The sequence below is a fragment of the Neolamprologus brichardi genome, chromosome 10 (assembly GCF_056152115.1).
Source record: "Neolamprologus brichardi isolate AB-2024 chromosome 10, ASM5615211v1, whole genome shotgun sequence".
Taxonomy (NCBI): Eukaryota; Metazoa; Chordata; class Actinopteri; order Cichliformes; family Cichlidae; genus Neolamprologus; species Neolamprologus brichardi.
Window position 1 is genome coordinate 6,483,600 of NC_142113.1, and position 15,132 is coordinate 6,498,731.

At 39.6% G+C, this 15,132-nt stretch overlaps 1 protein-coding gene across 1 annotated transcript in view; it reads left to right on the plus strand.

Annotated features, from left to right (window-relative positions):
• Nucleotides 1–15,132, plus strand: part of opcml (opioid binding protein/cell adhesion molecule-like) — a 205,007-nt gene that overhangs the window by 83,887 nt on the left and 105,988 nt on the right. Inside the window, exon 2 of the mRNA XM_006800514.2 lies at nt 8,049–8,284. Coding sequence (XP_006800577.1) covers nt 8,049–8,284 — 236 coding nt within the window. The remainder of the gene's footprint in view (nt 1–8,048; nt 8,285–15,132) is intronic.

Genomic DNA, 15,132 nt, shown 5'->3' on the forward strand with positions numbered 1-15,132 from the left:
ATCAGCCTTTGGTCAACCCTGAGTTGCTTGCTGATGCATCCATTGGAGTATGAATGTGTGAGAATGTTAAAGAAAAAGCAATTATGTAGAAATAACACTTCTTTGTGAGAATGGGTGAATGAGGCAAGTTGTATAAAGGGCTTTGAGTGCTCAAACAGAGTTTAAAAAAAAAAGCACTGTTTGAGAACCAGTCCACTTACCATTCAATTATGCTGAGGAACATTATTCTGAAATTGTTCCACAATTTGTGGAATTTTTCAGATTGGTGAACCTCTTCATTCTTTAATTCAAAAAAACTCTAATATACATTTATTTATTTCCATTCATATTACTGAACTGTTGCCAGTTAACATAATTAGTTGCAAAATGTTCCAGCTGTTGTTGCTCCCATCCCAACTTTTTTGAGATATGTTGCTGCCACTTTTCAAGCACTTTATACAACTTGCCTTAATCACTTATATTCATAGAAGCACTTTTCTTCTATGTTTAAGTCATCTCTATATACATATGCATTCATACTCCGATAGACAGATCACAGAGCAACTTGGGGTTCAGTATCCTGCCAAAGGACACTTTGGTATGCAGACTGGAGTATCCAAGGATCAAACCAATCAAGCCAAGTAGTAGATGACCTGAGCCCAATTCTTTGTTTGTGGACACAAACAAAGAATTGTCATTAAAACTGATTATGATGACCTCTACCTCCTGAGCTACAGCCACCCATGCACATGTTTAAGGCTGAGCTCATTTTACATATTTTATATTCTACTTATGTTCAGCATCATATTTCACAATATGTTGGTAGTGGCTTTGCTGTGAGGAGAAGAGTTCAGAAACACAGGCCTACATCTTTGTTTACATTTTTTTAAAACCTATATTAAAATATTTTAAAAGAGCAGCTGAATTAAAAGGCCTAAACAGTGTGGGGGATTAAAATATTCATGAAAATATACAATTGAGTGTTGGCAAAACAGCTGCCGTCCCATCGCCACCATGGTCAACTTTCCTTGCTAATTTACTGAAAAAGTTATGAACACTGTTTTCATTCTCTATCTTCTATACATCACACGTTGGACAAGGTTAGAAAAAGAAAAATCATCTGTTATGATGTTATTATAAATCACAGAAGCTTGTGTACTTCCGAATACTAGCTGTATTTCCACACAATGCACAGGTCGTAACTGATCTCAGGGCAGTGAAAGAAAGCCAGTGGCAGTTTATCTTGGACACTGGTCTTCCATGGCGTGAAAGACCAGTGGATATGAACAATGTCCATGTGCAAACCACCAGAAAGATCCTAGCCTCTCTGCTTGACCAGCTCCGTACATTGTTAATGGGAAATGGACATGCCCTCTGAGACAGAGGCAAATTTATATATTTGCCTTCAAGACTAAATTTAATTGGAGTAAACCTTTTGAAGAATGTAAAATGTTTATCTTTCTTAACATAGAAACCTCTTTCTTATGGTCACTTAGATTGGCCTTTTTTAGGTAGACAGTGCGCTACACCAGGAATAAAAGGAGGAAGTACAAAATAATAACTATGATGCCCAATTAGCTATTAATGTTTTCCCCAACTTTAGAGTATTACTCAGATTCATACTGTTGTCTGTTGTTTAAGTCCTTATCGTATGGCTTTTCATACGTTTCCATTACTGACAGTCTGGTCGCGACTTTCTTTTCATTTTCTGGCTCATTCCTTCAAATTTTCCTCACACAATTACTTTTCCCTCATTCATCAGCACACTCGGTTTAGGCAGGGACATGTTAATCTATCAACCTGAAATGAATCTGTGTTGCTCTGTTTGCTGTGAATACTTTATGCATTACATGGGCTTAGCATAGCATAGCATAGCATAGCATAGCTTAACACTGCTAAGTGTTAGCTATGCACCTTGCCTAAAATGGTATTTGTGCTTAACGTAGCATGTCACACTTTTGCTAATTCCGTTGCACTGTTCCCCAGTAATTTAAGGGTTGATTTTAAGATTGTAGTTTTGACTTTGAGAACACTAAAAATGTTCTCAAAGTGAAAACCTTTAGAATACTTTTACTGTTAAGATAAACACTGTCTTACATCAATAGACATTTACCTCCATACATGCCCAGCAGGACCCCATGGTCATGTGATCATGTGTCATACAAGGGTAAATCAAAGTGGCAGAGCTTTTGTAGCAGTTGCCCCTAGAATTTGCTATTCTCCCACTTAGTTAGTGTGAGATCTCCCTCCATCTTTTCTGCTGCTGAAATTCCCATAACTGACCTCTTCCTCCTTTCATTTAACCTCACTCTGCTGCTCTTCAACAAAGCCAAGCCATCTCATCTCATTCCACAACATCAAGAACACTGATAAGGACATTCTTATTACCAGATAATATTCAGGTTCCGGACTGATATTCTACTCCTAATGATTTGGTGTTATATCATAATAATTGTTTAGTAATTGTTGTTTCATTCTCTGGACCCATTATGTTTCCTTCCTGTTTCTGCTCCATGGTTTACCTTGGACCTCTGAGCATTGAAGGCCAAAGTTTGGCAACTAGAGCATACATTAGATATAAGAAATCTGGTTTAACTGTTGATGAAGAAATCTATAAATGTCATGTACTCCAGTATAAAGATTCCAACAACTAGGCTAAACAAAGCTTTTACTCAGGTATTATCAGCTCTTATGAGGATAACACCAAGATCCTGTTTTCACTTCTCAACAAACTTCTTCAGCACCCTTTACGAACACACTTCTATTCATCTGAAACCTGTAACTCCTTGATGCTGTTCTTCACTCCAAAAATCAGTGTTGGAAAGGTTACTTTTCAAATGTATTCCACTACAGATTACAGAATATATGCCCCAAAATGTAGTTTGTAACATATTTCGTTAAGTTACTCTATGTAAATGGACTGGTTCTTATATAGCGCTTTTCTACTCTGTCCAAGCACTCAAAGCGCTTTATACAGCTAATTCATTCACCCAATCACACCCATTCACACAAGCACTTCTAAGCTTAAGTGCTAAGTATCTAACATTCATACACATTCACACTCCGATGGATGCATCGGAGAGCAACATGGGGTTAGTATCTTGCCCAAGGATATTTGGCATGCTGACTGGAGCAGCCTGGGATTGAACCACCGACCTTCTGGTTAGTGGCTGATCCGCTCTGCCACCTGAGCTACAGCTTGTGATTAACGTATTCTGAATACTTTGGATTATTTAATATATTGTCATGCTTTTTACAACTACATGAATGTACCAATGCTGTGTGATTCATTACTATTACTGAAGGCTACTCACCACCAAGCTAACATTGTTAGCTGACGTTAAGTTGAGGTTAGTTCATAAACTGCTTCCAGAACTGCATATTGAACTGCATAGAACTGCATCTATCCATCAAGTCTAACAGTCTGCAGTCTATGAACTAACCTCAGCTAACTCTAGCTAACAATGTTAGCTTGGTGCCAAGTAGCCTTCATTAACAGTAATAATTCACACAGCAATGGTACATCGAAGACACTGAGGTGGCACTTAACCCAGGTAGCTACCACAACTGAAAGAAGATAGTTGTGGTAGGCTAACCTTAGTCTTAAAAAAAGAACTTACTTCCAGATGGTTGGAGGTGGAGTCATTTGATGCTGAGAGCAGCTTCGTTGCTGGAAACAGAGTTTGCATTGGATGGTCAGATTTCGCCCATCCCTTTCATCTTTAAATGTGAAGTGTTGTTGGAATTTCCCAGTAAGAAATGTGTTCCTGCCCATGTACTGCTGGCTCTGTTGTGCTGGCTTCGGGTACATTGTGTAACTGACGCCAACAACATTAGCCAGAATGCTTACATTAGAATGCTTATTGTGTGTTTTGTTTGGGTTTTCGGCAATGTGTGGAATTACCAAAATTAGAGAGTGGATAGCCTAACATATTAAACAGGAAAAAAGCACCATGTAATTGATTTATTTCAACAAAGTAACTGTAATCTAATTATCACCTTTTTAAGTTGTAACTGTAATGGAATACAGTTACTCATATTTTGTATTTTTATTTTAATGCCGTTACATGTGTTCCATTACTCCCCAACACTGACAAAAATGAATAACAATTACCAGCAACTCAGTTTGAATGTTGTGTCTATCCCTTCTTCAGAGCCTTTTCTCCATTTTGAGTCTCCTGATAAAGCTGATATTTCTGAATTCATATGTAAATCAAAGCCCGTCGTGAAATCTTGCCTCTCCAACTCATCACTTCTATCATTCACTCTTCACTCACCACTGGTATTGTTCTTCCCTTATTCAAGATTGCTTCAGTCACTTATATACTGAAAAAAACCTTCCTTGGATCCTGACAACTTTAACAACCTCCGCCCGATTTCTAATTTAACATCATCTCTAAAATACTTTCCTAGAAAAAATTGTTGCAGCTCAACTTCATTCAAACATGATTAATAATAGTATATATGAGAGATTTAAATCTGGCTTCTGCTCATGTCACAGTACAGAAACCACTTTACTTAAAGGTTACTAATGATCTTTTACATGTAGTGGACTCTGGTATTCTCAATATTCTTGTCCTTTTGGATCTGAGTTCAGCCTTTGACAATATGTCTCACTATTCATCTAAGCAGACTTAACTGTCTTGGCATCTCTGACATATCCCTAGCCTGGTTCCAATCATATCTCCTTGACCGCTCCCAGTTTATTCAACTTAAATCGTTCCGCTCTCGTCTATTCCCAGTCACTTCTGGTGCACCCCAAGGTTCAGTCTTAAGCCCTTTTAGGCCCTTATTAATATACATCCTCCCTCCCCATCCTAGACAGCTCACTGTCCTATAAATCTCATATCAATGATCTCACCCATTCTATCTATTTCCATCTAAAGTGGCTTGCAAAAGTATTCGGCCCCCTTGAAATTTTCCACATTTTGTCACATTACAGCCACAAACATGAATCAATTTTATTGGAATTCCACGTGAAATACCAATACAAAGTGGTGTACACTTGATAAGTGGAACGAAAATCATACATGATTCCAAACATTTTTTACAAATAAATAACTGAAAAGTGGGGTGTGCGTAATTATTCAGCCCTCTTTGGTCTGAGTGCAGTCAGTTGCCCATAGACATTGCCTGATGAGTGCTAATGACTAAATAGAGTGCACCTGTGTGCAATCTAATGTCAGTACAAATACAGCTGCTCTGTGACGGCCTCAAAGGTTGTCTAAGAGAATATTGGGAGCAACAATACCATGAAGTCCAAAGAACACATCAGACAGGTCAGGGATAAGGTTATTGAGAAATTTAAAGTAGGCTTAGGCTACAAAAATATTTCCCAAGCCTTGAACATCCCACGGAGCACTGTTCAAGCGATCATTCAGAAATGGAAGGAGTATGGCACAACTGTAAACCTACCAAGACAAGGCCGTCCACCTAAACTCACAGGCTGAACAAGGAGAGCGCTAAACAGAAATGCGGCCAAGAGGCCCATGGTGACTCTGGATGAACTGCAGAGATCTACAGCTCATGTGGGGGAATCTGTCCATAGGACAACTATTAGTCGTGCACTGCACAAAGTTGGCCTTTATGGAAGAGTGGCAAGAAGAAAGCCATTTTTAAGAGAAAACCATGAGAAGTCCCGTTTGCAGTTTGCCACAAGCCATGTGGGGGACACAGCAAACATGGGGAAGAAGGTGCTCTGGTCAGATGAGACCAAAATGGAACTTTTTGGCCAAAATGCAAACGCTATGTGTGGCGGAAAACTAACACTGCACATCACTCTGAACACACCATCCCCACTGTCAAATATAGTGGTGGCAGCATCATGCTCTGGGGGTGCTTCTCTTCAGCAGGGACAGGGAAGCTGGTCAGAGTTGATGGGAAGATGGATGGAGCCAAATACAGGGCAATCTTGGAAGAAAACCTCTTGGAATCTGCAAAAGACTTTGAGACTGGGGCGGAGGTTCACCTTCCAGCAGGACAACAACCCTAAACATAAAGCCAGGGCAACAATGGAATGGTTTAAAACAAAAAATATCCATGTGTTAGAATGGCCCAGTTGAAGTCCAGATCTAAATCCAATCGAGAATCTGTGGCAAGATCTGTAAACTGCTGTTCACAAACGCTGTCCATCTAATCTGACTGAACTGGAGCTGTTTTGCAAAGAAGAATGGGCAAGGATTTCAGTCTCTAGATGTGCAAAGCTGGTAGAGACATACCCTAAAAGACTGGCAGCTGTCATTGCAGCAAAAGGAACTTCACTGGCTCCCTGTGAAATTGCAAATAGTATACAAGCTTCTTCTGCTCACCTTCAAGGCCCTTCATAACCTTGCTCCTCCTTACCTTTCTAACCTGTTAAGCACTGCCTCTTCAGCCGGCTCACTTCTATCTTCTTCTTCTATCCAACTTGCTGTGCCTTCTTTTCACCTCAGCACCATGGGAAGCAGAGCTTCAATCACTGCTCCCAGGCCTTGGGACTCTACCCCCAGATATAAGAAACATTGGCTCTTTCCCCCAGTTTAAATCTCAACTCTAGACCTGTTCTGTTAAAATCTGCATATTAGCTATGAACTTATAGTTTGTCAACTTAACATGCTTTTTTTTTTTGTTCTTCTTTTTGTCATTGTTCTACTTTGTGTTTTATTTTATTGTTAAGTCTGGGTGGGTGTCTTGAAAGGTGCTTTTAAATAAAATTTAAAATTTCTTATTATTATTATCTGTGAACTCAATAGTCTTTTTTTAAAAGTAACTAAAGACCTACATTTTAATTTCCTTTTAGGTAACTTTGTGTATTTATATTTTTTAGTATTTTTGATGTGAAGCACATATTTACCTTGAAAAGTTCTAATAAAATGGCATGCCATTTCAGTCCACTGTTTTACTGATGCTATCAAGAAAATGTTTTACTATATTGTGGCTTTGAATATTATAAGTGTCCAAGAAGATTTTAGTGGATTTTTTTTATTTTTTTCAATTTTAGCTTTTTCCCCTAAATTAAAAAAATAAGTAGATATCTTTGACATGAATGACGCAAAGTATTGTTTTAAGCTGCTCAAATAAATCAGACAGCAGTTTAATTACAGTTGTAATCCTCTTAAAGAAAATGTCCTGAGGATGTTTTGTTTCCGATAGCTAGTGTCTGACTTTTTTACACTCAAGCAATGACCACTGACTCATGTTTATCTAAATGTTACTTTATTTCTAGCTAAATTGAGGTAATGAGTGTAATAAAATTATTAGCCTTGTTGCTATTGAGAACATTAACTTTTTAATCTTTTTTCAAAAAGCAACATAACATTTTGACAAGTAACTGTAATTAGCATTTCTCCTGCAGTGTTGCTATCAGTGTGTGAAGAGTGGGAGAAGAGGGTTGCATTGACAATCCAACACAATGGGCAGCATATTGAACACATTTTATAAGTGGTCAGAAACTTGTAAATAACTCCTGACAGAATAAAGTTACGTTGAAACCAAGCACACCATTGTTTTTCTTGTGACATTACCAATAAGTTTGATGTGGCCCTCTTCCTATTGAAAAAACAAAAGTTGTATCCAAGATGGCCGACTTCTAATATGGCCACCATGGTCACCAGCCATCTTGAGGAGGTTGCCCCCTCACATATACTAATGTGCCACAAACAGGACTTTAATATCACCAACCATCCCCATTTTATTACGGTGTATCCATATAAATGGCCCACCCTGTACAAAGAATAAAGAGAAACAGAAACTTAATAGTGTGAATATTTTAATATAATATGAACATTATATTAAAATATTTTATCAATGGCATGCTTGTGAAAGGCTTGTTAAACAAAGGGGAAAATGTCCTCCAAAGTGTTTATGACGTGATGATTTGTGATGAAGTTTCTTGAGAAGATTGTATTCAGGTCATCCACTTGGTTTAGGAAAGGAAATACGGCATAGATATTTCATAAGCAACACCTCATGTTATAATATGAACTGTCGTCTAATCTAATTCGTTTGAGGTTTCTTGGAAGTTAAAACTAATGTGCAGGGATAAACTTCTAATATGTTTTTCTTTCTTTCTCTTTCTTTCTGCCTGCCAGATGCAATGTGGACAGCAAAGTCTCACGAGTGGCATGGCTCAATCGCACCACTATTCTATTTGCAGGAAGTGAAAAGTGGTCTCTGGATCCTCGTGTCATCTTGTTGGAAAACACAGCAGTTACAGAGTACAGCATCAAAATCCAAAATGTTGATGTCCATGATGAAGGGCCCTATGTATGCTCTATACTCACAAACAAGAAACCACAATCCACGAAAGTGCACCTCATTGTTCAAGGTAAGATGTGGCTACTGCTGCCAGTTCTGTCAGGAACTAGATTTAGCTCCAACAAATATCAAAATTGTCATGCGGGATCAGTGCTATGTGTTTCTTGTGTTTTCAGAGTGGATGTCTATGTTTATTTTCTAAGAAGAATTATTTAACTGTTTCTTTTAGAATTATTTCTAATTTTTTTTTCCTTGGGAAAAGTATTGCTGGGTCTTTGAAAAATAATTCACATGATCTTCAAAAAAAAGTAGTTTAACTTCATGATAGCCACTTCTTTGAAATCATAAATTAACGCTGCGTGTTTTTAGACTGCATAATTCAATATGATATGTCAATATAACTTAACTGATGCAGGGAAGCATCCAGGCCATGGTTTTAATCAAACAATGGACAAGCATATTCTTTCACAGACATGGAAGCACAACTCCAAGTTGTACTTTCCTATGGATTTTATCTTTGTTATAACTTTGAATTTGCCACCTCGGGCTCCAAATAATTTATTTTCTTAACCAAGCTCATCAGAGAACCAATTTTAGCCTCTCTCCATGCTTTAAAGAGGTTGAGGTGATGGATTTGTGCGGCCCCGCCCCTGTCTGACCATACCACTTCATAATTAATGTCTCTTACTTGCCGCGTGACCACCAACAGCCGTTGCTACTTGGTGGGTTGAATAAAGCAAGCAATACAAGCACTTACAAGCACTCTCCCGTTGAAAACTGCCTGAGATGAGCCTCTCTGTTTTACAGGAGATGCTGACATTCCAGGGACTTGAGCAAATTATTCCATGAGAACTTCCCAGTTTGTGTAGCTTTGCTTTCTGGTCCAGAATGTAGTGAAATTTATTCCTAGCTTGGCTTGAACCTTCATCCCAGTTTTCTTTAGTTAGGTCCAACACCCCCCGTGGCTTCTGGCCGAACAATAACTCAGGTCAAACAACTTTTCATCGCCGCTGTGCACAGCACAGGCATCACAAGTTTTATCATTTGTGAACGCATCCTCACATACTGCCCCAACAAGTTATTTAACCCCTACAAAACTGTTGTATACCTCCTTGGCACCTTTCCGGTACACTGTGCATCCCTCCTGGTCCAAGGGAGGGTTTCAGAGAGCTTGCAACATGGAACAGCTGATCGTGAGCAGTGAGCCCGCACAGTGGATTTATCCTGCCCACACCTCCAGCACTCCTTCCCTGATGTTTGTGTGACTCCCAACAGATGGGCCACAGTATTTGTTGCCACTGGGACTGGGAGAAACAGCAGAGGAGAAGGGGTTATTTGGAGACAGAGGACATTGGCACAGAAGCCTCCTCCTTGGGGCTGGGTCATAGCAGCCCCACTGGCTACCTCGCCAAGCTGCAAGATGGTCCTCTGCAAGGGTCACCACTGTGTCCAAGCTGGCAGTGTCAGTAGCAGTAGACCCAGAGCGTCAACACCAGGGCCAGGTGGAGACCAGATTTTAGTTTAGTGCTTTGGTTGATCCTGTAGCTGGTCCAACTGTTAGCGATGCATCACTGCCTGCTCCATGTGCATGATGGCCAGGTCCATCACCATTTGGGCCCAAGCCTCTAAGGGCTGCACCGGTCAGTGGTCTATCATTGGCAGCACTTATGTTTTCAAAAGCATGGTCATGTGCTTTTGAACAGAATGTGTCAGGATGCATTCCAGACTCCCCTTGCTGTCTCAATTCTTGTCCATGCACTTTGTCTGTGTTGCTATAAATTGTAACTATATAAATGTATCAGAAATGAACTGGACTCTGCGTCAACCTTTCGATTGAAGAGTTAGAACTTGGTGTAATCAATATGAAGAGATTAATCCATCTAGCCTTGTATCCCCGCATCAGTATTGTTGGTGACCTTCTCCATCCCTTTATGACCACAGTCTACCCATCTTCTTATGCACCATGTCACCAAGCTCAAATGATGGTTTCAATGAGTTCTTAAACTGTCAACAGATCTCAGTCCAATAAAGGGTATTTGGAATGTGGAACAGGAGATTCACATCATGATTGTGCATCCAAAAAATCTGCAGCAATCCATAATTACAATGTTATTACAAACTGAAATCGCTGCAGAATGTTTTACAGCACTATGTGGTACTACTAGTACTACTGTCTCATAGCAAAAAGATCCTGGGTTTTAATCTTCTGGCTGGTGCCCTTATGTATGGCTTTCACATGTTCTCCCTGGGATTCCTGTGGGTACCCTCTCATCCTCCAACAGTCCAAAGACATACATATTAGGTTAGTTTGAAGGTATGAATGTAAATATGAACGGTAGCTTCTTTCTGTGTTAGTCCTGTTAAAGACTGGCAACCCTTCCAGGGTGTACCTTGTGTCTTGCTCTATGAAAGCTGGGAGAGGCTGTAGATTGCCTGTAATCCTGAATTAAACAATCTCAAGAAAATAGGTACTATGGTTAATATTTAGGTCTAACCATTTTTAATGGCTATTATACACTATTATAACTATAATTTCAATAATTACCTTAATGACATATCATTGTGTGTTTCTCTGTATCTATGAAGTGCCTTGAGGCGACTTTTGTTGTGATTTGGCGCTATATAAATAAAATTGAATTGAATTGAATTGAATTATAACATATATAGGAAATGGTTTTACAGAGTGGGTTCCGGTCGAGTGAACGCTGGCGCGCTTGGCTGCCACTGCTCACCGGTTATTATTACAATTTTTGTTATAATTTTTTCAGTTGCTGACGACAATTTGAATCGAGTATCTAAGGCGCAACCCTGTTTTGACTTGTTTTCGCAATATTTGCAGGCTTTTATTGCTTGCGCTGCAGCTGTCAACTGGTTGTTCGGTCCCTCCGTTTGTGTTCAGTGCTCGGCCCTGATTAAGATGCAGATCCACAGGGTGTTGGTGTGGCTCATGCTCACCTGGGTTTTTTTATCCATCATTCATCACCCGACGACAGCTCTTCTCCAGTACTCTGCTACGGATCTTATGCCGATCGGTTTTTGCCTGGCTGTCTCTCCACCTGTGGCTCTATATTTCTACCCGGACATTGCCTTCAAGCTCAAGGGCTTCGGTGGAATTTCAACATCAGTGACACTAACTCAATATTGTCCATCTGGTCACAAACTTGTCATCCTCCCCGCAAGACTGACTGGGCTGTTGACCACAATGGGTGGTCGATCGTGGCTCAAGAGTTGGGAGTTTGCCTTGTAATCGGAAGGTTGCCGGTTCAAGCCCCGGCTTTTTGTGTCCTTGGGCAAGACACTTCACCCGTTGCCGTTTCTCAAACTTAACAGTAATAAAACTGAAGTTTTACTTGTTGGTACACCATCTATCTTAACCAAATCCGACAGTTTTTCCATTAACATTGAAAATTCTCCTAGCCTTCCCTCCCCTCAGGTTAAGATTTTTGGTGTCATACTTGATGATACTCTTTCATTCCAGTCTCACATTAATTACATAACCCGGTCTGCATACTTCCACTTACATAACATTAACCGACTCCGTCCCTTCCTTACTCCCCATGCTGCTGCCATCCTTGTCCATAGTCTTATTACATCCCGCATTGATTACTGCAATTCCCTCCTATTTGTTCTCCCTAAAAGGTCCCTTCATAAACTCCAACTTCTTCAAAATTCTGCAGCTCGCGTCATAACTCATACTCCATTAAGAGCTCCTATTACCCCAGTTCTTCAGCAGCTTCACTGGTTGCCCATAGAAGCCAGGATAAATTTTAAAATCTTACTTCTTACATACAAGCGTATCCATAAATCTGCTCCTTCATATTTGTGTGACCTGCTCCACATCACCACTGTTTCCTGCCCTCTCAGATCATCATCTGCTATTCATGTTACTGTTCCATCCTCACGCCTTATTACTATGGGGAACAGAGCTTTCAGTTGCTCTGCTTCTCGGCTCTGGAACTCTCTTCCTCCAGCCATAAGAAATATTGACTCCCTTTCCATATTTAAGACACAGCTCAAAACACCAACTGTTTAAACTGGTTTATTTGCTTTAGTGCTGATTTTATCTGTTGTCAAGTTCTGTTTTGCCATTTTAACTTATTTTATGTATTTTATGACTATTGTTCCTTTTATTAATTTTGTTCTTTGTAAGGTGACCTTGGGTTTCTGAAATGCGTCCTCAAATAAAATGCCTTATTATTATTATTATTATTATTATTATTATTATTATTATTATTATTATTATTATCATTATTAAATTAGCAGAATGTTGATAATGCACTGGTAGGAGTGGAAATTTGTTCAGGTAATCTTCTATTAATGACGAAGATGCATACTGATGCAGTCTCAGTACGGGTGCCCCCTCAGGGATATGTATAGCCCCTTACTGTGCACGACCTGATATGGCAGTTATATCCCAGCCATACACGTTCCATGTTCTGCTGTCAGGCATGAGGTACAGGAGCTTCCACATCATGCCAGCTGTTTCAGACAGAGCCTAATCAGAAGTTTGGATATAGCTTCTCATTTCATGGTTTCTCTTTATTTTCATGACTTTTTACATTGAAGATTCTCACTGAAGGCATATAAATGAGCACATATGGAATTATACAGTAAATAAAAAACTGAAATAACTCAAAACATGTTTTATATTTTGATTCTTCAAATTAGCCAAATTACTGCTTTGCACACTCTTTTTTCAATAGTGTTGAAGGAGTTCCCAGAGATACTGAGCACTTATTCACCCATTTGTCACTTGTTGTTCACCCATTTGTCACTTGTTGGCCCTTTTGCCTTCATCATGCATGTTGAGACCATGCATTCACCTCTTCTGCATCGTGCAAAGACAACGCAGGTGGAACCAAAGATCTCAAATTTGCAATCTTCAGACAAAAGCACAGATTTTTCCACTGGTCTAATGTCCATTCCTTGTGTTTCTTGGCCCAAACAAATTTTTTCTCCTTGTTGCTGTGCGGCACTGTTGCCGCACAGCAAGAAGGTCCTGAGTTCAATTCCAACATCAGGCCGGGGTCTTTCTGTGTGGAGTTTGCATGTTCTCCCCGTGTTTGCGTGGGTTCCCTCCGGGTACTCCGGCTTCCTCCCACCGTCCAAAGACATGCAGCTTGTGGAGATAGGTTAATTGGATAATCCAAATTGTCACTAGGTGTGAATGTGCGAATGACTGTGAGTGCGAATGGTTGTCTGTCCCTGTGTGTTGGCCCTGCGACAGACTGGCGACCTGTCCAGGGTGTACCCTGCCTCTCGCCCTATGACAGCTGGGATAGGCTCCAGCGCCCCCCGCGACCCTGAAAAGGATAAGCGGAAGCGAATGGATGGATGGATGTTGCTTTTCCTTAGTCGTGGATTCTTAGCAGGTATTTGACCATAAAGGCCTCATTCGCACACATTCTCTGTACAGTTAATGTAGAGATGTGTCTGCTACTGGAACTGTGCGGCATTTATCTGGGGTCTAATCTGAGGTGCTGTTAACTTGTGAATTCTGAGGCTGGTGACTCAGATGAATTTATCCTCAGCAGCAGAGGTGACTCGTGATTGTTCTTTCCTGGGGCGGTTCTCATGTGAGCCAGTTTTGTTGTAGCGTTTTATGTTTTTTGCAACTGCACTTGGAAACACATTCAAAGTTTTAGCAATTTTCCAGACTGACTGACCCTTAGTGCTTAAAGTAATGATGTACTGTCATTTCTCTTTACATAGCTGATTGGTTCTTGCCATAATATGAATTCCAACATAAATGTACAGTGAACAACACTGATGACTAAGATAGCACCCCCCCTCCCCCAAAAAACTCCCAAAACAAAAAAAAGAACAAAAAAAACAAAACAGTCTGCTAGAGCAGAATATGAGATGAGAAGACTGAAAGTGGGAGTGAGTTTAAATGTCTTGGGATGATTTTGACTCAAATCTTTGTTTTAAGAATCACATTAAGAAAATCATGAAAACTATTAAGTATAATCGGATCAATTTTAGGCACATTAGAGACTGCATTGAAATGGATTCTGCCAAGACCATGCACACCATTATTTTTTCTCATATGTCATATGGGAAACAGTCATTAAACCACTGGAATCACTTTATAAAGAAACTTTAAAAATGCTGAACATAAAATCTGTGCATTATCACTACTGCAAGATTCTGGAGAAACATCACTTAAAGAGTTTTGAAATTATTTTCCAATATGTATGTGGTGTTTTAAAATTTAAATGCTTTGGTGCCTCCTCCATTGCTTAATTTTTTTTATATTTTCGCCCCAGAGAATCTATCAAAACAACAAAGATATCTTCAACTAAAGACTGTAACCTTTCCATCACTCTTCTTTTGGGGAATCAGCCTTCACTTCTGTCTGCTGAACGACTCACAGATTGTAGATATGGATGTGGTTTTTTTTTTATTTTATAGGTCTTTACTTGATCCTTTTTCTCCATGTTACCTTCTTCTGAATGATTTAAGTGCTTAAAGCACCTGACTTCAGTTCAGTTTCAGTTTTATTTGTCATATGCAAGTTAGCACAGGGTCAACATTGCAATCAAATGTATTTGACGAGCAGCAGACAGTCACTCAGCAGTATAGTAAGTAAAAAATAGTAAGAGCAAAATGTTTATAAAATATAGTAAAAAAAAAGTTAACAGACTAAATATATAAAGTGGCAGGAGTGAGCAGCAGTACAAACTGAACAGTACAACATTTTTAGTGGCAGTTAATACAGTATTGCACAGAGTAGGGTTTTCATTTATTTAAATACTAATAAGAATGAAGTGACCAGTGCAGAGTGTACTGTGTACTTGTGAAACTGTAGGACAGCTTCTGAGTGCATCCTGTGGAGTGTGGTGTGTGTGTGTTTAAGTGTTGTGTTTGAGGTGTCGTATGGCTTCATGGTAAAAACTGTTTTTAAGTCTTGTAGTC